The sequence below is a fragment of the Vicia villosa genome, linkage group LG7 (assembly GCF_029867415.1).
Source record: "Vicia villosa cultivar HV-30 ecotype Madison, WI linkage group LG7, Vvil1.0, whole genome shotgun sequence".
NCBI lineage: Eukaryota > Viridiplantae > Streptophyta > Magnoliopsida > Fabales > Fabaceae > Vicia > Vicia villosa.
Genome location: NC_081186.1, coordinates 82507798 through 82531882, shown reverse-complemented (window position 1 = coordinate 82531882; position 24085 = coordinate 82507798). Strand labels below are relative to the sequence as shown.

Sequence of the window (24085 nt, the reverse complement as noted above, 5' to 3'; positions counted from 1 at the left end):
ATGAAAATCCAACCGATAAAACATCAAAACAGTACAGAGGACTTTCCATATAAGTAATGCATAGGTGGACAGAAGATACTCCAACTATATGCTATTAGAAACAATTAATCAAGTTCCAAGTTTCAGAGACTGAGATGCTTCAGAGTCAACTGTACATCAGAATTCATTTTAGAGCTTCTGATCACAGTATCTTCCTATTATTATCAGACTTTGATCCTTCATTCAGAAACCAACACTAATATTCAACAAAATGCATTTTAATTTTTTTAAATAAAATCAAATCTATCAATAGTAAAAGACTTGGTAAATATATCAGCCCATTGATGATCAGTATCAATGAACTGTATATCTATTACACCCTTGAGAACAAAATCTCTATTAAAGTGGTGTTTGATTTCAATGTGCACGGTTCTTAAATGTTGAAATGAGTTCTTTGTAAAACAAATAGTAGCAGTATTATTATAGAAGATAGGTATACTGCTCCCACAAATATGATAATCCTCTAGTTGATACTTAATCTAGAGTAGTTGTGTGCAATAACTAGAAGTTGAGATGTATTCAGCTTCTGTTGTGAACAAAGCAACAATTGTCTGTCTTTTACTAGCCCAAGATATAAGGTTTTCACCAATGAATTGACAACCTCCACTAGTGTATTTTCGTTTAATTCTATCTCCACCATAGTCAACATCACATAATCTAACTAGCTTATAGTCTAGAGATTTCTTGTAATAGAAGTTAAGTGAGTTTCTCCGGGATCTGATTGAAACCTTGCACACAAACAAACACTGAATAAGATATCTGGTGAACATATACTACAAATGATTTTGCTTTTGACTAGTGTCCAGTTTCTTCAGCCTCTAAAGCTTCAGTAGCAGCCGGAGCTTCATCCAATGCAGAATCAATAGCTTGAGTTTCTCTAGCAGTTTCATCCCCTTCTACTTCCTTCAAGAGTTCTTATGGAGAAGATTACACTTGCAGAAATTTATTTCAACAAAAACAACTCATTCACATTAAAAAGATTACTACTTCATTAAACTTCACATTATGCACCAAAACGAGTTTAGCTCATATTGGGTAAAGTAAATACAACAGAGAAATATCTTAAGCTACACATTCCAAAGCAATAAGATATAAATGATAAACCTAAGTATGCCACTTCAATCACTAGAGATTTGTTAATCATCAAATGACGTCTTCCGTCATGCCTCCCAAAGTTATATTCCTTCAGATCTGATAGGACTGGAGTCACGACAAAACTCTTTTTCTTCCTTAATTTCCTTTATGAAGAATTATTTCCAAATTTTAGAACATTTTTCTTTATATAGGTTTTCTTTGCTACATAATGTCTCTCTATTTGGATCTTGGTCATTTACAATTATTCATTAACTTAAGCCCAAAAATAAACCATATTCCATTATGTTGTACTATGATAGTACAACGCACATGTGAGACAACGTGACATTGTGGCAACACCGTCGCATTAGCAGCATTGCTGAAGCAGTTATAGCAGTACAAATTAACTTTTTAGACTTTTGTCCTCTAGCGTTCATCCATATCTCTTTAACTTTACATTTAATCCCTAATTTCCTTCCTTGTAAATCTCCCATGTCAACCCTAATGTTGTGATTCAAACCTTTTTCTAGCATTGTCACCAAAGCAACTCATACACAAAAAATAACATAAACACTAAAATAAAGAGCGCCTAGTATGCTCATCACTAATGAAGATAAATCCACAAAAAACACAAGTGAATAGTCCTAAATAAGCATAACTTAACTAAATAATTCAAGTATGAAAGGGTTAAATATCTCAAAATAAATGAGTTATCACACTCCCAAAATTGAATCATTACCTATCCTCATGTAATATGACAGACAAGCTCAAAATTAATAACTAAGAAAATATAACCATAACATCATATTTCATACAACTAAATTCCTCTTTTGTGCTTTGCATTCAAATATTAGCATAACTCAACCTTTCTAAGCAATTTCTTAATTATCACATGTGTGTAACCAATGACACACAATGTCATGCTCGAACTCTTCTTTGAAAATAGATAGCTTAAATTCTAGTTTGGTTGCTCCGCCCTATGGTTCAAGAATTTAACTTTCAGTTCAAAAGGGGGGATCAACTAACTTATTCATCTACAAGCTTTTGGGTTATTTTTGAACTTATTCATAAACTCACTCTGCCTATCACTCTATGGATGGTAAGCTGTTGATATTCTCAACTTAGTGCCATTTAAGCAAAGTAACTACCGAAAATTGACCAAGAAATACGTGGTTCCTATCAGAAACCATACTCCGAGGCATTTCATGGTATTTGTATACCGTGTGAGCAAATAGCACAACTACCTTTGCCACAGTGAGTTGAGTAGCTAGTATCCAAAATTCATGTAATCTTCTAGATATTATGTGAATAACACTATGCCATCCCAACAATGAGGCATGGAATTCTTCCAAGAGTGCTTATTTGAGAGGAGATTTATTGGGAATGAATAACTTGCCTTCAAAAAATACTAATCCATTTAAGGTTGGAATTCCTTGTGGTCGAGAGGGTTGCCCTTTATTTTGCTCACAAATGGTTGAAATACCTCATCCTTGTCAAGTTGTTCTTTGAAATCAACAAAAAAGACCACTTATGGAATGGATAAAGATAAACAATGGACATGAATAATGACATTATGCTGTCTCAATAATAGAGCTATACAATTCCACTCTGTTTGAGCTCCTGGTTTGTATACAATATCATATGAATATCCTAATAGCTAAATAAAATTGTTGTTTATGGGGTTTGTATCACCTGTATAATGAGCTCCCTAAGACTCATTTGATACGCATTAATGGTAAAATACTCCCTAATAGGTATGTCCTCCATTTTTTAATAGTTGAGGTGATGCCGCAAAGTGATCTCATATGGGTTAATGCAGAAAGTAATCAATGGTAAAACTACGTACTATAATAGCAAATGGGGTGTTAACTTTGTATGGGGGTTTCACCCATCCCTAAACCTACAACATCTGTTTTTAGGATAAATTTTTCAACAATATTTGAGAGGGCTAGAATCGTTGCTTCAGACATAGCTTTCTTCAATAATTCAAAAGCTCTGTTAGTCTCATGGCTCAATTCAAAGGTATCTTTTCTGAGTAGAGCATTCAATGGTTCTGTTAGGTTATAATAATGCTTAACAAAATTCCTTTAGAACCATATGAGTCAGGTAGGCACAAGGTTTTGAAACCATGGCGAGCAACTAAGTAAAAAAACTAACATTTTCCTCTTCTTTAGTAAATATCTTGCAAATAAAATAAAGCAAGCGTTTAATTAAGAAAGAAACAATCATTTAGGAACACATTCAAACTTAACAAACTAGGCAGTTCCCATTAAGTACAACGAATGTGTGGGGTGCTTAATACCCTCCCCTCGCATAACCAACCCGTGAACTCGTATTTGGTTACGATGACCATTTTATCCTCCTTTCTTAGGGTTTTATCGTTATTTTCCCTTTCCTTATGAATAAATAAAATTCGGTAGTGACTCTGTGTCTATTTGAGCGTTTAGACGCTCAGATATTTTTCGCATAACGACAAGGTCTGTGATCGATTTTGTTCCTTAAATTCATACTGAATTGAAGTTCAAAATCGAAAAAGAATCACATTTCTTGATTCTGCGGGATTGAGAAACATGAGTATTGGTAGGAACTAAGTGATTTACACAAGATCGAAGATGAACGACACACACAATATTTTGACCACAAAGCTTCCAGTATTCGATGGAAAAAATTGGAATCGATGGTTGATTCAGATGCGTTTGTTGTTTAGAGCTCAAGATGTTCTTGATCTCTTCAATAGAGATTACATGCCGGTTGCAAAAGATGCAACATAAACGAAAATAAACACACAACATAATACAAGGAAGAAGGAACAGAATGCATTGTTCTATATCCCTATGTGTGTGAATACAAAGGTGTTTGAGAAGATTGCCGACGGGACGAAGACGAAAGCTTTGTGAGATGTACTGGTGCAATGTTATGGCAGTGATTTATCAGTGAAGAAGGTGAAGTTACATTCCCTCCATAAGCAATACAAGAATATGAGCATGAAGACCAATGAGAAGGTACCATATTAAATCTCCAAAGTGACTCTGATCACGAATGAGATGAAGGTTTGTGAAGAAACTCTCTCTGAACAAGTAATCATTGAAAAGGTACTCAGATCAATTACTCCTCAGTTTAATTACATAGTTGTAGCCATATAACATTCTAAAGACACTAGCACCATGAGAATTGAAGAAATTCAAAGTAGTTTAGAGGCATAAGAGTTACGTTTGATTGAAAGAAACTCTGAAATGGAGTCTGAACAGGCTCTGGAGGCTTCTTTTGTTAAGAAGAATAAGAAGCAAGCATTGAGAGATAACAAGAAAAATAATGTTCAGAAGTTAGAACCTTCTTCTTCATAAGAGAAGAAACAAAAGAATGTTCAGAAGGGAAATGAAAAGTTTGATAAGACAGAGGTTCAGTGGTACAACTGTAACATATTTGGCTACTTTTCCTATGATTGTTAGTCAAATAAAGAAAACAAGTGTGAGGAGCCAATATAGCCAAAGGAGATTCAGAGGATGAGTGTTGGTTATCTAATTGGAAAAGGTTTTTCAGTAACCATGAAGGACAATCTCTTGAAGTTGTATGACTTCAGTCTGAAGCTCATAATGCAGTCTGAACTTAGAAGAAATGGAACATTTAAGGTGAATGTTGAAACAACAATTACTTAATGCCTTAGTACAACAAGTGTTGCAAAGAAGAGTGAGTTATGCCACAAGAGATTGGGGCATATGAACTTTATAATTTTAGGGCATATGAGTTCAAAGAATCTAGTACTTGGAATTCTTAGATTTTGGCACCATAGAAATCATGTGATATATGCATGAAAGGCAAGCAACCACAATTTCCTTTCTCATAAGAGTTTCCTTCATGAGCAACTCATGCTTTAGGTGTTGTGCATTATGATGTATGTGGTCTTGTTGAAGTACCTTAACTTGGAGGAAACAAATACTTTGTGTCATTTGTGTATGAGTTCACAAGAATGACTTGGGTAGTACTCATAAAATTCAAATATGAGGTGTTTGTTGAGTTCAAGAAGTTCAAAGTAAAGGTTGAAAATCAAAGATGAAAAAGGTTGAAGATATTCATAACAGGTGGTGAAGGCGGGTTTAACTCTAGAGAGTTCAAGAAGTTATGTGAGGAGAATGGTATTGAGCATGAGGTGATTTTTCCATATACTCCAAAGAATAATGGTCTTGATGGAAGAAGAAACAGAACAATGGTTCATATGACCAGAAGCTTGTTGAAAGAAAAGAACTTGCCTCACACATTCTGGGGAGAAGTTGTTGCTACTGCACCTTATGTGCTCAACAGATGTCCAACTAAGAAGTTAAAGAAAATAGTTCCTGTGGAGAAGTGGACTCGAAGAAAGCAAAGTGTAAGCCAACTGAAGGTGTTTGGTTCTATGTGTTACAAACATGTTTCAGATGCTACTAGAAGGAAATTGGATGACAAAAGCAATTCCATGTTGCTTATAGGTTACCACTCTTCAGGTGCCCATAAATCTATTGCCCAATCACTAATAGAGGTGTTATCAACAGAGATGTGATAATAAAAGAATCAGAAACATGGGATTAGAACAAGTCTGATCCTGCTATTGGAGTTAAGATGTTTCTGAAGATGCCCCTGAAGGAGAATCTTCCTATGAAGGCGACTCTGCCTCTGAAAGAGACTCTGATTCTGACAAAGATTCTGAGTCTGAAGGTGATTTTGAGTCTGAAGGTGACTCGGACTCTGAAGGTGATTCTGAATCCAAAGGTGACTTAGACTCTGATGGTAATCCAACCTCTGATGGTAATCCAGCCTCTAGTGGTAATCCAACCTCTAAAGGTGGTCTAGACTCTGAAGGTGGAATTTCTGAAGGTGTACCTGGCTCTGAAGATGAACTTGTGCAGTTCCAGAGGCCATAGAGAATCAAACAGATACCAAGGAGACTTGCAGATTTTGAGTTGTTACATGACACTGAGATTGACTCTGAAGGAGAAATCATACAGTGTGCCATGATGGTGGATGTTAAACCAGTCAGCATTGATAAGGCTCTCAAGAAGAAAGTGTGGCTGAAAGCCATGAAGGAAGAACTTAAGGCCATTGAAAGAAACAATACATGAGAACTGACTGCTCTATCAAAGAACAAGAAAGCCATCAGTGTGAGATGGGTTTCCAAGATGAAGGTGAATCCAGATGGGTCAATTTCCAAGCATAAAACAAGGTTAGTAGCTAGAGGATTTCTATAGAAATCTAGTTTAGACTACATTGAAGTGCTTACACCTCTAGCGAGACATGAAACAATCATACTGGTGATTGTTATAGCTGCAAATAGGAATTGTCCTTTGATGCATTTATATGTAAAATCTGATTTTCTGAATGGTCCATTGGAAGAAGAAAATCATGTGTTACAACCTCCTGGATTTGTGATAGAGAGCAAATAAGGGATGATGTACAAGCTCCATAAATCTTTGTATGGACTTAAACAAGTTCCATGAGCTTGTAATCTGAAAAATTGATTCATTTTTTAAGCATCAGGGATTCAAAAAATGTGAAACCGAGTAGGGTTTGTAAGTCCATCATACCTCTGATGACAATGTGATTCTGGTGTGTCTTTATGTTGATGATATATTGCTAACAGGAAGCTGTAGTCCTGAGATAAACAAGTTCAAAAAGGTGTTGATGATAGCATTTGATATGAATGACCTTAGAAATATGGTACTCCATTTATCCCAAAATAATTGTCATAGTTGACACCAAGGTAGTTAAAATCAGACCGGACCAACTGTTTCGACCGGTTGGATCGGGAACCGGACTAGTGTCTAGTTAAATATGTCTAAAAAACGTCATATCACATAATCGGGAAATGAATTAGAAAATTGGATAAAAACTGGAAGAAACCGGGAAAATCGGTGATTTGGACGGTTCCACAAGTTGGACCGTGGTTGTCATTTTTCCAAGTAAAAACAGAATGGTGCAAATTAATTAATATGAGAAAACATGATTTCGAAGGTCTTGAAAATATTGTGGTCCTGTTAAATCTATAAACCTGCAAAGATGCTAGCAAAGTTAAGATGTTAAAAGAGAAAAATAGTGTGTTGAGTAAATATTATAAGAAGAAGATGTCTCATAGATGAAAAGTGAAAACACAACATTGGATTGGAATAAGAAAGAGAAGCGGCGCCTTTAGAGAAAAAGTGGAGATGATGGTTAATACAAGTGAAATTAGAGTTTTTGTTTTCAAATAAGTTGTGGGCCTAATTTAGGAATATGAACTGTTACCTTTGTTTTCCTTTTAGTACTTGGACGATGAGCTTTTCTATGTTTGATTTTTTTATGTAGTTTATGCTAAATGAATGTCTAATGTCTTAATTTTGTTATAGCGTTTTTTTAGTTAATTTAATTGTTTATTATAAAGCTTTAAAATATTTTTAAATAATCATATATATATATATATATATATATATATATATATATATATATATTATATATAATAAATAATATATATATATATATATATATATATATATATATATATATATATATATTAGTAATATTGGTTGAACCTCGAGCCAACCTCGGTTCGACCTTGAAACCTTAAACTCCTTACTACTCCGATTTAATGTCCAGTCCGATTTCAATTATCTTGGCTAACACTTTCACGCAAATTAAGAAATCGTAATAAATAAAAGAGAGAGTATAATGACTTTACCAACTTATCCTTATCAATTATTAGTTTATTCAAATAAGCACTAATGTTAGGTGAGAAAACAAAAAAGTAAGAGTATTTATTAGAGGGTACAATTGGAGAATAAAAATAAAATTGCATTAGTAATATAAAGTGATAGGTATTTTGGGACGAATAATTTTTCTAAACGTGACAATTATTTTGGAACGGAGGGAGTATATTTTTTTAGGAATGTAGATTCTACGCTCTGAAAAAGGAATCATTATGCATCAACTGAAGTATGAACTTGAGTTGCTGAAGAGGTTTGATTTGATGAACAGTAAATCTGTAGTCACACATGCATGAATAAACCATAAGCTAGACTATGGTCCATATGGTGAGGAAGTAGATGCTACAATCTTCAAACAATTGGTTGACTCGCTAAGATATTTGTGCAATACTAGACCTAACATATGTTATGCAGTTGGTTGGTGAGTAGGTTTATGAGTAAATCGGAGTGGTCACACTATCAAGCTGCACTCAGAATCGTCAAGTATGTAATGGGGACTCTGAAGCATGAAATCTTGTTTCCATCTAGAGTGTCTGTATCAGATGCTACTGAGTTGATTTTCTATTCAGACTATGACTGGTGTTGCGACAAAGTTGATAGAAGAAGCACTACATGTTACATGTTTATGTATTCTGGCGCTCTCATTTATCAGTGTTCCAAGAAGCAACCGGTGGTTGCATTGTCAGCATGTGAAGCTGAATACATTGTTGGAGCTTTTTCACCTTGTCAAGCTATTTGGCTGATGAATTTGCTATAGGAACTAAAGTGCAATGTGAGAAAACGAGTCAAGCTGATGATGGATAACAAGTCAACAATAAACCTGCTCAAGAACCCAGTGATGCATGGGAGAAGCAAGCCTATAGATACTAAGTATTATTTCCTACGCAATCAACTTCAGAATGGAATGCTAGAAGTTGTTCGCTGTAGCACTCAGAAGCAACTTGCATATGTGCTAACCAAGGCGATCAAAACTGAACACTTCATCAATTTGAGGGATGGAATTGATGTTGTTGAGTTTTAAACCTGAATATGGATTAAGGGATGACGTTGAAATGCAATCCAAATTCAAGATAGCTTTAGTTTCATTTGCATTAGAGTTTAGTTTGCATTTGAATTTAATTTGGTTAGCATTTACATTTGGATGTTAGTATATAAATCCATTGATAGTTGCATTTGTAACAGAATTCCGTTTTCACATTTTCGAGATAGAAAGTTAGTTACAGTTTGTCTCTCTTTCCCTCTCTATAATTCTTTCATCTTCATCTTGTGCTTCAATGAAGGTTTTCCGGTGTTAACTCCAACAACATTCTCATACATAATTTTTTTTGTTTTATGCCATTAACCTAGATGTTTTGAGTTTGCTTATAGTTTCATTCTTTTATTTTTAATCTTAATTTTTTTTTTAGAAAGCCGGAAATATATTAATAAACTGGAACTTTAGGGGTACTCAAGCCCAATACAAAAAACCGATCCAACATTAAGGAGACCAGTGATATTGTTATCCAAATAAAATTTAACGTAAATACAACAAAGGATCTTTGCAGAATTCATAAAAGTTGTATTACATAAGAAATATCTTCGATAAAAGACTAATTCGAAGCTACTGCTTTAATGTCCTAAATAATGTCTAATAAAGAGCGAACTTCATTGTTAAATATCAAACCATTTCTCGTCCTCCATAAGGACCAACAATAGTTTTAAGATATTAAATGAGTAACATTGATCAAACCATTAATAAATAAATCAATATGCACATTGTAGTCTTCTCCATATCAAAGAACACTTAACAGTTAGAAAGTGGTCAATTTGCATTCTTTATTCCTACTAACAGTGTTTCACAATTCACACAAACCAAATTGTCGACATTGCATATGCAACATTCTATTGAGCTGTCTAGTAAAACAAAGAATCAAAATAAAGCATGATGCTTCACAAGACTAATAAAGAGTAAAAGAAAAATCACTAGCTGACGCAACAGTGCTGCCACCACACAAAAGCTAATTCAAAAAATGCAAAAATAAAATATCAAAGGACAAAGTTGGATTGGTTGAGAATCAGATATTGATAAAAGAAATTAAAAATCTTATATTGTGTGAACCATATTGGCATATGCTTACGTGAATCTGCCAATTTTTTCTGACCCAATGAAGCATGTGATTCTAATTAAGTGGAATGCAAACTCAGATTCTACTTAAAAAAGTGATTCTCATTTTTTAAAAAACAAACAAACAAACATGGTCAACTTGGCCTTATTGCACTCACAAAGAAAACAAATGATTAATAACATTTTCAATGACACAGAAAAAACGTTACTGTAACATATGCTTCTCAGAATTTTCAGTGGAAGTGCTTATATGAGTCAGCATCATGAGTAAATGACCTGGCTTCTCAACATATATATTTTTCAGTGGAAGTGCTTATATTTTCATTTTATTTTTTCAATTTTGGAATATCTAATAAGCCTATTTTGAATTTGAGGTTTATTATTTTTTATTCTTTGGACCTAACTTAAGGGTTGATATAATAAACTAGCAAATTTGAGGGTTGTTTGGAATATTAAAGGCCAAATTTATGTAATTAGGTTGTTACAATACGATTCTATTCGGTCAGTATACTTTTTTGTAACAATTCATCGTGGAATTTTAATGGTTGGATGAAGATCAAACAATTCGTATATTGACTTTACTAATTCAAATTAAAAAATGAGTTATTTGATCTTTATTTAACAGTCGTGATCGATGATTATTAAAATTTTAGTTGTAGAGAATTCAAATTTAAATAGCGGCTTTTAATTATAAGTAAATTACGTGTTTAATATGATAATAAAATTTAATTATTAGTGATGTTTGTCATATTACTTTTGAGACTTAGTATGCTTCAATGGACATCATATCAAATGATACAAATTGGTCCTTCAAAAGATAGACATAATCACAATCATATAGACATAATCACTATTATAGTTAAAAAGACAAAGTGAGAAAAAAAAACATCAAAAGAAGTCCATTCCAAATTCAGATTTAAAGATTGATACATTATTGGAGTCTGCTTTTAAGGTTCATGATGTTCATGAACCAGGTAGCTTCATGTCATCAACATTAAAGTGCATGAATACCAAAAACAGCTCCTTTGTTGAAGTCTCTAGAAGCCGTCGCGAAACCGGGGATTTTCATCTTAGCATAAGATTCATGAAAAGAGCAATCATATAGATCTTGCCCTTGAAGTGATCCATCATTGTAGTGACTATTATTACTCCAGCACATTTTTTGTTTGTTCTTATCTGATGATGCAGAAGAAGTTTCTGTGAGACTAAGAGTTGTTATGTCATGAATGCTTGGTCTTCTTTTATCTTTCCCTCCGGAAGAAACCTTTTGCCTTATGTAGTACTTTTGTGCATGACTTGCTACTTGCGTCGGAGTCTTTGTCACGACGAAATTGCGAGAGATGTTTCTCCAATCGCCTTTTCCGTATTTTAGAAGTCCCATCAGAAAACGTCTGTAGTTTATGAAATCGAAATCGAAACAAATCAAATAGCAGTCATATAGATATAGAGTAAAACCAATAACTAGGAATTCAGATAAGTAAAATTGAATTCACTTATCCGAATTTATGATAAGTTATATCATTTAAAGAGTTGCAGCATCAAAGTTTTTGAAATGTCTTTAAAAAAGTAACGCAGTCACAATTAAGTCTTCAAAGAAACAATTATAGATTCAAGATTGAAGATTGATGAAACTCACCTGTGTTCTTCTTCGGTCCAAGGAACACCTTTCTTCCTCTCATGATCAGAACCTCTAACACTTCCATGTCTTCTTCTATTTCCATCATAGTTCTGATTTTCCACAACTTCAAAAGTGAAAGAAGAAGCAAGATAGCCCGGAATCGGAACATTACCAGCTTCGATTTCACTCACATCTTCTTCCAATTCCCTATACTGCTTAATCACATCAAAAACAGTCTTACCAGGAATCATCTCAGCAATCTTGAACCATCTATCAGGTGTATCATTATCATATATAGCAAGAGCACTTTCAAATTTCTTGTTATCTTCTCTACTCCATTCTGTGTTATGACTCTCTTCAACAAACCAACTTGGATCCATCATAAAATAAGGAGAATAAAGGGTTTCCAAATCCATAGCTTCAATCACAAATAATAATACTACTAAAAAAAAGAAGAAATTATAGAGATTTGATTGAACTACTAAGAATCTTTTACTTGTGAAGATTAAGATAAAGATGAGAATCTATCAAAATCAAACCTTTTAGAATCATATAGAATCTTAATCAAAACCATGGTGTGCTAAAATTTTAATGTGTGAGTGAGTGTGATCATAATGAAGTGAGACTAAAAAAAGATGAGAATCATAAATATAAGAACATACAAGAAAGATGAAGAGGGTGAAAAAAGCTAAGAAGATCCAATAGATAAAAAAGAGAGAGATTCTTTTCAATCAAAGAAAAGAAAAAGATTGATATAACTATTTTCACTTTGTCGTTTCTTCATGAGGAAGGAATCATTGCATTACAAACATATAGTTACATATATTATATATACATGTATAGATTATAGATATACAAAACTTAGTATTGAGTTTGAGAGAGTAGAAGTAGAAGGAGAAGGATTTGATTATGTTTTTTTTTTTTATGATAATAAGGTTGAGATTAGAGAGTGACACTAGGTAGTAGTAGGTGCTAGATTGTAACTATAAGGCTAAAACTAACGACAAAGTTTTGTCCTTAATTGATTATAGTATTAAGAAGAGTTTAAATAAGGATATGGAACAAAAAATATAGTAAAATATATACAAACTTTTTTGAGGTAAAGTATGAGTTTATTATATTCACATACTCATCTTAAGGTGTGATGGTTATGTCGTGCAAGTATCAAATTAACCTTAATTTGGTGGGTTGTGTTGTTATTTCTTCTTTTTTAGAAAAATAAAGAGAAGTATAAATATTCAAAATAAAAAGAAAGATTAATAATAAGAAAAACATATCACATCTATTCCTTATTATAGACAATTTTGAGAATTATGTGTTCTTTGATATAAGAATTTTTTTTAGATTTTCTTATCCCTTATTAGAAAACTAATATTACAAAATTAACTTTGTTGCCCCTCAAATATTATTTTACTCCAATTGTATATTTCATGAGAATAGAAAAATAAAATTATTGAAACCTATCAAATTGGACCCGAGCTAAGGGCAATCACATAAATGAGTTAGACATTACATTTTCACTCAAATTTTAAAGTATTAAATATATGAATATTTTTATTTATAAAGTGTTCAACTTCAACCTTTTCATAGAAGTAAAGCTTTAATTCGTATTTGATGTATTACAAAACTTCTAGCCAATATGCTTCTAAGTTTCAATACTTGTCACTGAGGTTTATACGTATTTGGACTTGTTTTGTTTCGTGAGAGTATGTTTTATTGGTGCACAACACATAAATATAGTGTGTGTTTGGATTGACGATGAAGATAATTGATTTTGACAGAATTGAGTTTGTTAAAATTAATTTTAACATAATTGAGTTTAGCATAATCAATTATAGAGACATAATCAATTCTACTTTAGGATAACCAAACAATTAAAAATCACTCTAGAATCAACTCTACATTTCTAGAATTGCTTTTGACTCATTCAAAAGTCAATCCAAACATGCTAATATTCGGGTTGATACTCTTTGACTAATTCTATTACACAAGTACAATAGACCTTGTGATGTTTTAATAGTTAATAGATCTAAAAAAAACCTTTGGAGTTTGAAGTTTTTGAAAAAATTTATGATGAATTTTAAAAAAAAAAATAAGATGTCATAATTGTTGTTGTATCTTTTTTCTCCCCAAAATTTCAAGTATGACGTGAAAGTATGTTAGTGATTTGTGCTTTAACACATGTTTCGATGTTATTATTGGGAACCTTTGAAAAAGTTGTTGTGATCAAAATTATTTGACGGTTGTCACTTGAAATGTCTCTTTCTTTTATCAGATGTCACCATCAACCATTTGGGAAATTATCATCATCAAAACCATTTGACGATATTTCCTACACAAATGCGTACAACACATAGAACAACGCCATGTACCCCGTTTTGAGCTCCTTGATCATTGGGATCAACTCGCAATTTTCAATGTTGTTTTGGGCTCTATGACCCTCTCAGATGAGTCACACTCTTTAATAAACACTATAAGTAGAAAGCAGAAATGAAAGTCACACGGAAATAAAGAGGTACATGGTGTTGTGAGTGATCAAAGGGGATGTAAGACAAGAAAATGAGGGAATGGAAGAGGGTGCTTGCTACAAATGTATAAGATTAAGTGAAAATATCAGAAAAAAATGAGGAATCGTGAGCCTATTTAAAGAGTTTTAGTGGCACAAAAGAGACGCTTGTATTTAAAGTAATTCTCCAAGATTGTAGGAGGTATGGATATGCCATGAAGTTGCTATTATTTCCAAGACATTTGGAAATGATTACAGCTAGGGCTGGAAATGAGTCGAGTCGAGTCGAACTCGCATCAACTCAGTTTGACTCGTTAAGAATTGATCGAGTTCGAGTTCGAGTCTAAGACGAACTTATTTTTCAGCTCAAACTCGACTCGTTAAGAATTGGCCGAGTTTGAGTTTGAGTTCGAGTTTATCACGAACTTTTTTTCAGCTCAAACTCGACTTGTTAGAAGTTCACGAAGATCTCGGTTCAACTGTTAGATTACTCTTGTTAGGTTCAACTCGCTTATTTTACAAACTTAAAAGTAATTTTTTTTAAAGTCTACTTTTATATATATATATATATATATATATATATATATATATATATATATATATATATATATATATATATATATATATATTTGACATTTTAAATTAATACTTTTTAAATAAAAATATAGAAATAAAATAAAAGTCATAAGATGGGAATTTATACGATGTTAATTTTATTTGTATAATTATTTGTAGAAATATTTTTCTCACTTGAGAATATAAATTATTAATTCTAACTGTTAGATTAAAATAAAATATGATACTAAGATTTAGAGCAAATCTTAAAACCAACTCTTAAAGACAATATAATCTATCTCATATATAATCGAGTTGACTCATGAACCTAACGAGTCGAACTATGTATAGTTCAAGTTCAGCTCATTTAGTTAACGAACTTAATTTTTAGCTCATACTCAGCTCATTTGGTTCATGAACCTAGTTCAACGATTTAATTTTCGAATCGAGTTCCGAACTATTTTCGAGTTAGTTTGGTTCATTGTCAGCCCTAATTACAGCTAATGTAAAGAGGCTACAACTAGTAAACGTAGAACAATAAGAGAAGAGGTTAGGCAACCAACAGAGATAAGCTGATCACACTCAAAGGTCATCTATATAGCAAGTTCGCCCAAGAGGAATTGATTGTTAAGGCACATCGGAGAATTGTTAACCGATCTTAGAAAAAAAATCGCGCCCCTACGCGGCACATACATAGGAGACTGCGTAAATGTATAACCTCCTGTAAGGAGTCAGGAAAGCATTTCTCCCCTACATGGATCATGCATGCTTGACGGAGTGTTTAAATGTCCGACCTCTTGTTAGGGTTCTTGAAAGCATTTCGTCTCTACACAACTCATGTTCGACTTATTGGGTCGATTCGTCAAGAGTGGGTGGGATTATATCCTTGAGCCAACAAAGCACGTCCCAAATTATAGGTCGCTCAACAAAACAAGATCTAATGTTATGGTCCAAAATCTAACAATAAATATGGATTCCAATTACTAATAAAGTATGATTCCAATTACGATAAAAAGATGATAATCACAAAAGATAGACATAATTCACATAATAAACGACTTTATTTCTCCTCACATTATTATTGCACCAGTATTTACGAAATCATCATCTTAATCATAGAAATACAGATAATTATTCTACTTATAAGAGACACTTTTGTTAAAATTTGAAACATTTTTCAAGTGCAAATCCACACTAGAGCACTTATGAAAGTTGTATATGTTAAATTTTTTCCTTGGATGTTTCACAAAGTTGATATTTGTCAATTGGCTTATTTAAATTTTATCTGTATTGCCTGCTCGTGTAATGAGATTGACTTTGATTAATTTTTTGTCTTCAATTAATACCCTAAAAAACACAAGTTGATAAGTAATGAGATCAAAATCATGATTAACAAATATAATTAAGATTGTTGTTTTATTTAAAATATCAAACAAAAATTTTGGTTTAACTAAGATAATACATTTGATGTGTGCCAGAATTAAATGTAGGTATTTCCTTCGGTCGAAATTCGAATTTTAGTTCACCCCACTCCAAGAAACTAACCCCTTCTACTAGACTCAACCTCATTAGTGATACAACTTGAGTTTTATTTTAGGGAAACTCCAAGAAAGGCAATCAACTTAATTTTAGTTTTAAATAAATAATGTTTTTGTATGTTAAATTAGTTATTCATCTTTAATAATATTTATATTGTTGAATTAGCTATCATCCTTAGTCAACTTATCTTATAAATCTGTATACATGATCCTTGAATGATAAATAGTAAAAGTAATATTTTACAACTTGGAAGCGTAGTTAAACTCTTGTTGATGATAACAAGTTGAGAATCTATGATAATAATCAACTATTGAAAGAAATAATTAACAACAAGCGCCTGTAGCTCAGTGGATAGAGCGTCTGTTTCCTAAGCAGAAGGTCGTAGGTTCGACCCCTATCTGGCGCGATTTATTTTTATTTATTTTTTTCTTCATATTTTCCTTTTAGCTACACCCCTTAATCGACGCTACACCCCTCCCACCAACTAACATAATTAATCACCACATTATTAATATTCCCATATTTATCACATTCTTAAGCAACCTCAGACATTGTAGTAACTGAAAAAACAAACTCATAAAAGTTCCATCAACACAAAAATCACATATCTTATCCTAAACTTCAAAATACAAACAAGAAAATTGCATTGCTTTGTGCAACAATTGTTTTTATTGCTTTCTACTACAAATACAAATTAAACAATTTAATATCTCTCAATCATACTCTGAAATCACTTCTTTAGTGCACTCTAGAGGCATATAGTTTCTTCTGCATCAGAAACTCTAGCACTTTGGAAGATCTTTTGGTGGTGGAAGTATAGACTCATTGAAACCTCTCCCATTGTCTACTATGAATGCCATCTTAAGTCCCCATGTTGTGTGCACTTCTAAATGGCAATGCAGAAACCAAACACCTTCACAATTCACACATAAATACATGGTAAAAAAATACTAAAATTTAATAGTTAGAAAGGGTTTTAAAAAACGTCCCGCCACGATCGTCAAAACAGCTGCGACAAAAATGTTTCGACCGATACCAATACCATTATCATTGTCACCGTTTTTATATTAAAGAACAAATTGTGATTAATCACACTGCGCGATCGCAGTCAGTATCACGACACCTGTATTAACCGAAAGTCCGAAATCAAAGACTTTACGCAACCGGGACCTTTTTTAAAACCTAAGAAAGAAGGAAAGAATTGATTATTTTTGTTACCTGGATTATCTGCTCTGAATCTGATTGCAACCCAACCATTATTTGGCACTGACAATGTGTTTCTTTCAACTGGATCAACAAGATTAAACCCTAAAGGATCCTTATAAGGGTCAAAATTTCCTAAACCTTGTCCAACAACAAAGAAATTGTACCCATGCAAATGAAACGGATGATTTTCCGGAGCCATCATTGCAGTGCCTTGTAGAACAATTTCAACACTTGAATTGAAATTCAATCTATAAACTCTTGTACCGTTCTCGGTATGAAGATTATCAGGTTGATTTGTTCCGGTGTAATCGAAAACCATAGGCGGATTCGCAGGAAAATCGTCTGTGAAAATTCCTTTGATATTGTAGTAATGTGCTTGAAGAAGTGATATAGTAGGCATTAAGAAGGTGATGTTGTTAATAGCAGATACAAGCTTGTTGCCATTGGTGCATTTATCACATGGGTTAAGCCCAACTGTTATAGCAAATAGAAGGGAGTGATCAATGGTTGATGAAACTTTTGTAGGGTAGGTGTTTGAGTTAATGCTTCTGAGAGAATCTGTGAAGGTTTTTGTTATTGGAGTTGCATTAAGTGGAGGAATGTTTGTTAAGATTGTTTTGGTATAAGGTGGTGTTCCTTTGTAGTGAAGTGTAGCAGTTGAAGAAAGATTGTCAAAGCCGATAGGTGCGTCCATGAAAGGAGTTGTTGCTATTAAGTATTTGCCGACAAGTTTGTTGGCGGTTAGAAGAACGTTTGTGGTTTGGCCTGGACTGAGAAATATTGTGTCGGTTTCGAAAGGTTTGAGGTATGATGCATCTGCTTCAACAACTGTTAGTTTATGGTCTGCGATTTTGAAGAATAGTTCGTCGTTCAAAGCTGCGTTTATAATGCGTAGGAGATAGGTTTTGCCGCTTTCAACGTGTAGAGTGTAACCTGCAAAAGTCGATAAAGGTCAATATTTTGAGAACAGTCTCAACAAGGTCTGTGACAGCAATTTGAGTGTTTGACTCTAATTCTGTGCAATATCGAGGATCACAATAAATACCCTGGGAAATGCAACCAGGAGCCGATCCTGGATAACCGTTGATGGTATGAGCATCTGAAATATTTGGTGGCAGACCAGAATTTGTAGCCTGATTAACCACTGCTTCAACATCTGATTTCCACCATTCACCTATAACTCATACAAATCAAGGTTAACAAAAGGAACATAGTGCACAACTTCTAATTGCTAAAGTTTATGAAATAATTGCTACTTTGCAAATTGCTAAAACTTACCTAGAATGATTATCTTTTCTTTGTCAGGTTTAGGAAATGGATAAGGAATGCCTCTTTTAGGAAAAATGACAATAGCACCATGCACTGTGGCCCTTAGCCAAGTGATATGTGCATGCCATAGAAGTGTGCCTCTTTGACCTGTAAGGGTAAAGTTGTAGACAAAGCTTTGTCCTGTCTTAATAGGGCATTGTGTGACATATGCTGGCCCATCAGACCAACAAGTCCGAAGCTGTTTGATTCCATGCCTGTGATTACGTCCAAGAATGATTAATCAAATGAAAATCTATGAGTGAAGACACAAAATTAACAGTGACCAAACGCGTGTCTGACACCTGACACACTTTCAATCAGAAGTGTCAGTACTACACAGGTCAAAATACTTCACTGTCAATTATTTTGTCAGAAGAAAATCTCACCAATGGATTGTAACTTCATGTTTAACATGGTTCGTGACCCTTACTATTAGAGTGTCATCCTCTCTTGCATACAAAGTTGGCCCTGGGAATTTTCCATTTACCGTGACAAAAGATTTTGTTGAACAAAGCTTTGTTTCATTCTTCAATACCACCTGTATGCATTCAGCAGCATGAAATGTTTTGTTTTCCCATATTTTGTTAAAAACACGGTATTATGATAACGAGTTCTTCGAAAAAACTTGTTCAGAGTTTATTCAGCCTTATCTACTCACATAAGAATAGGCTACGTTAAGGTTTGCAATATCGTTCGAAAACGTTAAGCCTGACTCTGACTTATTACATCATAGACCCATTTTTAATGTCTACCCTATCCTTTTTGTCAGTAGCATAGGAACTGTTATTTTGATAATGTTTTAATGCCAACCTTTACTGTCATATTTCGATTTAAATGAGCCTGCAAAGTTGAGAATAAGAAGTGTACTTACACTAAAATTGTAATGACGCACCAAAGATTGAACAAAGTGTGGAAATGAAAGAGCTATCATAAAAATCGCTAGAAAGCGTGGCTGCATTCTATTCATGTTATTAATCTCCTCTTGTTTGAATAATAATTATGCAAGACCAAGCATATTTACGTTATATAATGGAATAATTTGTGATGCTGTGTCGTTTTACGTATGGTAGGTGACTACTAAAAAATGCTAGCTATGCACATTTTGAAAAACTATACCAAGGTTTCTTGCATGCTACACAATGTTGTCCTTATCTGTCTTATTCAATACAAACCAGTGCTGCTATTTTCATCTCCAGTGAGTTGAAAAATACAGCTCAGCTACAAATACTTGTTTTTCTCGTTATCAATAGCATTTTTCTTGACTATATCTTTCTGTATGTGTAAATTTGAAGTGTTATTCTTCAAATATACACTGCTAGGAGATAGATTTACCTGTCAAATCATGTTTTAATAAAGATTCTGTACCATCAAATGGCACCAAAATGATTCAAATGTCTTATCTTTTTCAATTTGAATTTTCTAATTGCTGCCTTTGTACTTCACTAAACTCACCTTATTAGGCCAAAATCAAAACTCACATTTTTCGCATTGTATAAATATATTATATCTTTCCAATAATTAGTAGCTTAAAGTTGAAGAGGTTGAATTGTTAACACTGCTAAAGAAGTTAATTAAGTCATAATTTTGTAATGGAGGCAGGGTTAACGTCTCTAACTGTTTTCTTGTATTGAATTAAATTATGAACCAAAACAATATGGTTGAAAATGATGTCACATCTTTTTTACTTCTACAGCACCTTCAATCTTATTAATGCAAGATTTATAGAGAAATCCTAGATAATCCACTAAATTATTCTCAGATACATCTTCTAGAGGATTAATCTCGAACGACCATTGAATAAGAGTTGATTCATCTCCATAATCAACTAGTTTTAGTGTGTTTACAGATCCATCCAAACCAACATTACTTGCTTCCATTCTATAAACATAGCTATGTGATGAAGAGTCCTTTGAAACCAGCCTCTCTTTGATCCATGACCTTTCTCCATCTTGTTGAGGAAACATGAAACCCGAAACTAACCTAACATAGCCTGGTTCGTCTTCATCTCCAGCTAAGGTAGTGCATCTTTCTACCATTGGCATCCATTCTGGAAGTTTCTTAGTTTGAGAAACTGTGGTCCAAACTTTGTCAATAGGTGCACAAATTATGCCACTAATTGAACCATGCCATTTTCCATTTCCTATTTCAATAGCCTGCAAGACATGAGTTAATTGATGTTAAAGTACTATCATACTATAAGTGTATAACAGAATGTAATCAGGACACATTAACGTACCATGTTTATGTTTTGATCCTAATATAGCTTATTACAGTAAAATCCTTATTCTTATAATATATGACTGCAGCATCTATCTTGTAGATTAATCGGGATATTCAAGGCAAAAATTTGTCATGTTCATTGGATAAAAGACAAAACATGTTTCTGGTGCTTTCATTTCAAGACTGATAACTCCAAAGACAGGCTTAGATTTTCCCACCATTTTGTAGGTATTAAACATTTACATGTTATTGTTAGGCGTAGGAATTTGTTTCATAGTGAATTAACGCATATACTTTGGTGTTGTAGGCATACTCCACTAAATTATATTATAGTCTCATCTGTCACGACCAAGTTAATTAAAATCTGACCAAATATTGAATCGGTATAGACAAGGGGCTTAAGGTTTAAAGTTCTGACTCTCGTCATATTGTTATTGTATAGGTTATATGATTTAGCACTAGTTCTTTATAGTAAAGATTAATCACTTTTTTTAATCATAATACTTATGTTGTTATTGCTTTTTGTTTATTATTATATTATTTCCTTTCTCTCATCACTTCTTCTCATTTAATTTTTTTGCTGCATTTCACATTGTTTTATATTAAATTTAACTTTTTTCAAGTCAACAATGCTCAGCTTTATCAATTGTTTTGGCTTCATTCTTTTCTACATTTGTCACAACAACTAACAAATCTAATGAAAAAATATAAAAATATGTTCATATAATGATACAAATCTAATGAAAAAATAACCATATTACTTATAAAATAGAAATTAGTTACAATCAATTAAATTAATTATCATAAATATTATTCTAATTTTTTAATTTATATCTTTTAAAAAACGAAGGATATAAATTAAGGAATTAAAATTTAATATAAAATAAATATTCTATACAATAGTTCTACAAAATAATGGATATAAATTCAGGAACTAAAGCTTAGCTCTAAATATGGTAAACAATTAATTGTTTTTTTTTTCGATAAACAATAGAATTATATTAAAATATGGCACTAGGAGTGCCCAAACAGTGCAAAGATAAAAGCCGGAATATTATCGAGCTTTTACGATCCGACCATCGAGTTACAAACACTCAGCAGGATTTATCGACCAATCCTCCCAAGAAAATTCAATACTGTCTTTGTTACAAAACTCCAACCAGTCCCACAGTGTAGATTTTAACCGATAATACAGTACATTTAGATCGAATGCTATATTATTGAAAATCAAATCATTCCTAGCTTTCCATAGTATCCATGTTGCTGCCAACCATAAAATCCTCCAAAACTTATCGTTTGTGTTTCCAATCGGATAAACAAACGATCTGAAATTCTCCAAGACCGACCCCTGCAGATTATACAACGGAATGCGCAACCAAACAAATGTTTTTGACCAAAGCTGAACTGATACTGAACAATGAAAGAGAAGATGAATTGCAGATTCTTCGACATTAGAACAAAAGGGACAGCTAAGACCATTTGGTAATATAACCCCCCTTTTCCCGAGCTGTATACGCGTTGGCAAACGATCAAGCAATAATCTCCAGCCGAAAAACTTAATGTTTGAAGGAACCGCGACTTTCCAAAGTTTTTTAAAAACCGAAGAGTTTGTGGAATTCTGCACAGTCCCCAACCATCTCGAACCGGACAGCCACTTATAAACACTTTTGACCGAAAATCTAGCCGAATCTCTCCACCAATTGAAGGAATCCAGTGCTTTTGGCAATGGTTGCAGCTCTGCCAGAATGATTAAAAGATGGTTCGGCTCTTCACTCGGCAAAGCTGGTAACAAATCCGTCTCCGAGACAACTTTCCAGCACCAATCAATTGTGATATTCTCACATTTTTTAATTTCATGTCTCTTAAAGTTGAATTTTTTATGAATTTTTTTAAAATGAGTTTAATCTTCTTAAGTTGTGATGCAATATTTGATAAACTTGAAGATATGTTGGACAATGCAACAATATATGAAAAGTGGTTGTCATATTTTATCATTTTTTTATATATCATTTTAATAATGTGTTTGATTAATTTTCTTTCATATCGCTTTTCTGAACACTGTCCTGATTCACTTTTCTGCACCATTTCACCTTTTTCTTCACCTTTTCTGAATCACTTTTCCGAACACTTTTCCATTTAAACTTTTCAAATCAAACATAATTCAACTCTTTTTTTTTCAAGTTTTATTATTTTATTTATTCTGATACCAAATCAATAACATCTACACATTAAATACATATTTAGAGCACAATTATCGCTGAATTTTTAAAGTTGCTACACAGTAACCAAAGTAATTAGTGTCAGAATTAATGGATATTTGAGAAAGAATCAGGGTTGTTTAATTTGTGAACGACTTACACTTGCCAGCTAGACTGTTAATATTAATAAAAAATTGCACAATGCCATTATGTAATATTGTGGAGTGTAGTGGGACCCATTTTAAATTTGGTTAGATGAATATTTGAGAATTGTAGATGAGTTGTTAAAAAAATTAAAAAACGTGAAATAATATAAAAAATTAGACGGATCACATTTAAAAAACTCAAATGAGTATGATGGATGTGGATGCTCTTATCTACACTTTTCTTATTAAACACATTATTCTCTCTCTCTCTCTCTCTCTCTCTCTCTCTCTCTCTCTCTCTCTCTCTTTGTCTCTCTCTCTCTCTCTCTCTCTCTCCCCCTCCCTCCCTCCCGTTGTTTTTCTTTTTCTACAACTTCTTCATCCATTTACTAACACATTATACTTATGTTTTTCAGGTTTTTCTTCTTCATCAATTTTCTTCAACCATCGCCATCAACATCAATAAAGATTTCATCTTTACAAAATTTTAAGTCATTTTTTGACTGCATATCATTTTAATACTCATTTTTGTTGATTTTTTTATAAAAGATTTTATCTTTCCACCTTTCCATGCCTGTCATAACATAGATCTTGAGATAAGAAGAAGACGACATCATTAAGTTCAAACAGGTAAAAAAATAAAATTTATATACGGAAAAAATCTATTATTGATCTAAATATTTTTATATACAAAAATGGATATTTATGGTTAAAAAATCTTGATAAAAAAATGGTATATGGGAAAAAATATATTATTGATCTAAATATTTTTATATACTAAAATTTACTATTGATCCAAATATTTTTGCAAACGATACCTAAACAAAAATAATATTTGTATACACGAAAAAAATTATTATTGATC

General features: G+C 32.9%; 3 protein-coding genes and 1 non-coding gene across 4 annotated transcripts; 1 reads left to right on the top strand and 3 right to left on the bottom strand.

Moving 5' to 3' along the window:
• Nucleotides 1–10730: 10730 nt before the first annotated feature.
• Nucleotides 10731–12501, bottom strand: LOC131617611 (transcription factor DIVARICATA-like). The gene is made up of 2 exons (XM_058888872.1): nt 11561–12501; nt 10731–11315 (listed from the first exon to the last, which is right to left on the bottom strand). The coding sequence occupies exons 1-2, from the start codon at nt 11956–11958 to the stop codon at nt 10919–10921; spliced, it is 795 nt and encodes a 264-aa protein (XP_058744855.1). The 5' UTR covers nt 11959–12501; the 3' UTR covers nt 10731–10918.
• A 3974-nt stretch (nt 12502–16475) lies between these two features.
• Nucleotides 16476–16548, top strand: TRNAR-CCU (transfer RNA arginine (anticodon CCU)). The gene has a single exon. It is a non-coding gene; the product is annotated as a tRNA-Arg (tRNA).
• A 98-nt stretch (nt 16549–16646) lies between these two features.
• On the bottom strand, nt 16647–19633 carry LOC131617610 (laccase-4-like). Its single transcript, XM_058888871.1, has 6 exons — nt 19528–19633; nt 19043–19194; nt 18627–18871; nt 18394–18522; nt 17361–18281; nt 16647–17055 (listed from the first exon to the last, which is right to left on the bottom strand). The coding sequence occupies exons 1-6, from the start codon at nt 19621–19623 to the stop codon at nt 16925–16927; spliced, it is 1674 nt and encodes a 557-aa protein (XP_058744854.1). The 5' UTR covers nt 19624–19633; the 3' UTR covers nt 16647–16924.
• A 693-nt stretch (nt 19634–20326) lies between these two features.
• Nucleotides 20327–20815, bottom strand: LOC131619492 (uncharacterized; the record flags this gene model as incomplete). The annotated part of the gene is made up of 1 exon (XM_058890580.1): nt 20327–20815. A coding segment is annotated over one exon (489 nt), but the record flags the coding sequence as incomplete, so codon positions are not given.
• Nucleotides 20816–24085: the final 3270 nt, after the last annotated feature.

Bases quoted from the DNA above. Each gene is read 5' to 3' on its own strand.
- LOC131617611 (XM_058888872.1), bottom strand. From the start codon at position 11,958: ATGGATTTGGAAACCCTTTATTCTCCTTATTTTATGATGGATCCAAGT. The intron at 11,316-11,560 runs GTGAGTTTCATC...CATAAACTACAG, and splicing joins TGGACCGAAGAAGAACACAG to ACGTTTTCTGATGGGACTTC.
- LOC131617610 (XM_058888871.1), bottom strand. From the start codon at position 19,623: ATGAATAGAATGCAGCCACGCTTTCTAGCGATTTTTATGATAGCTCTT. The intron at 18,872-19,042 runs GTGAGATTTTCT...ACGTAATCACAG, and splicing joins CATGAAGTTACAATCCATTG to GCATGGAATCAAACAGCTTC. The intron at 18,282-18,393 runs GTATTTATTGTG...CGACTTTTGCAG, and splicing joins TCCTGGTTGCATTTCCCAGG to GTTACACTCTACACGTTGAA.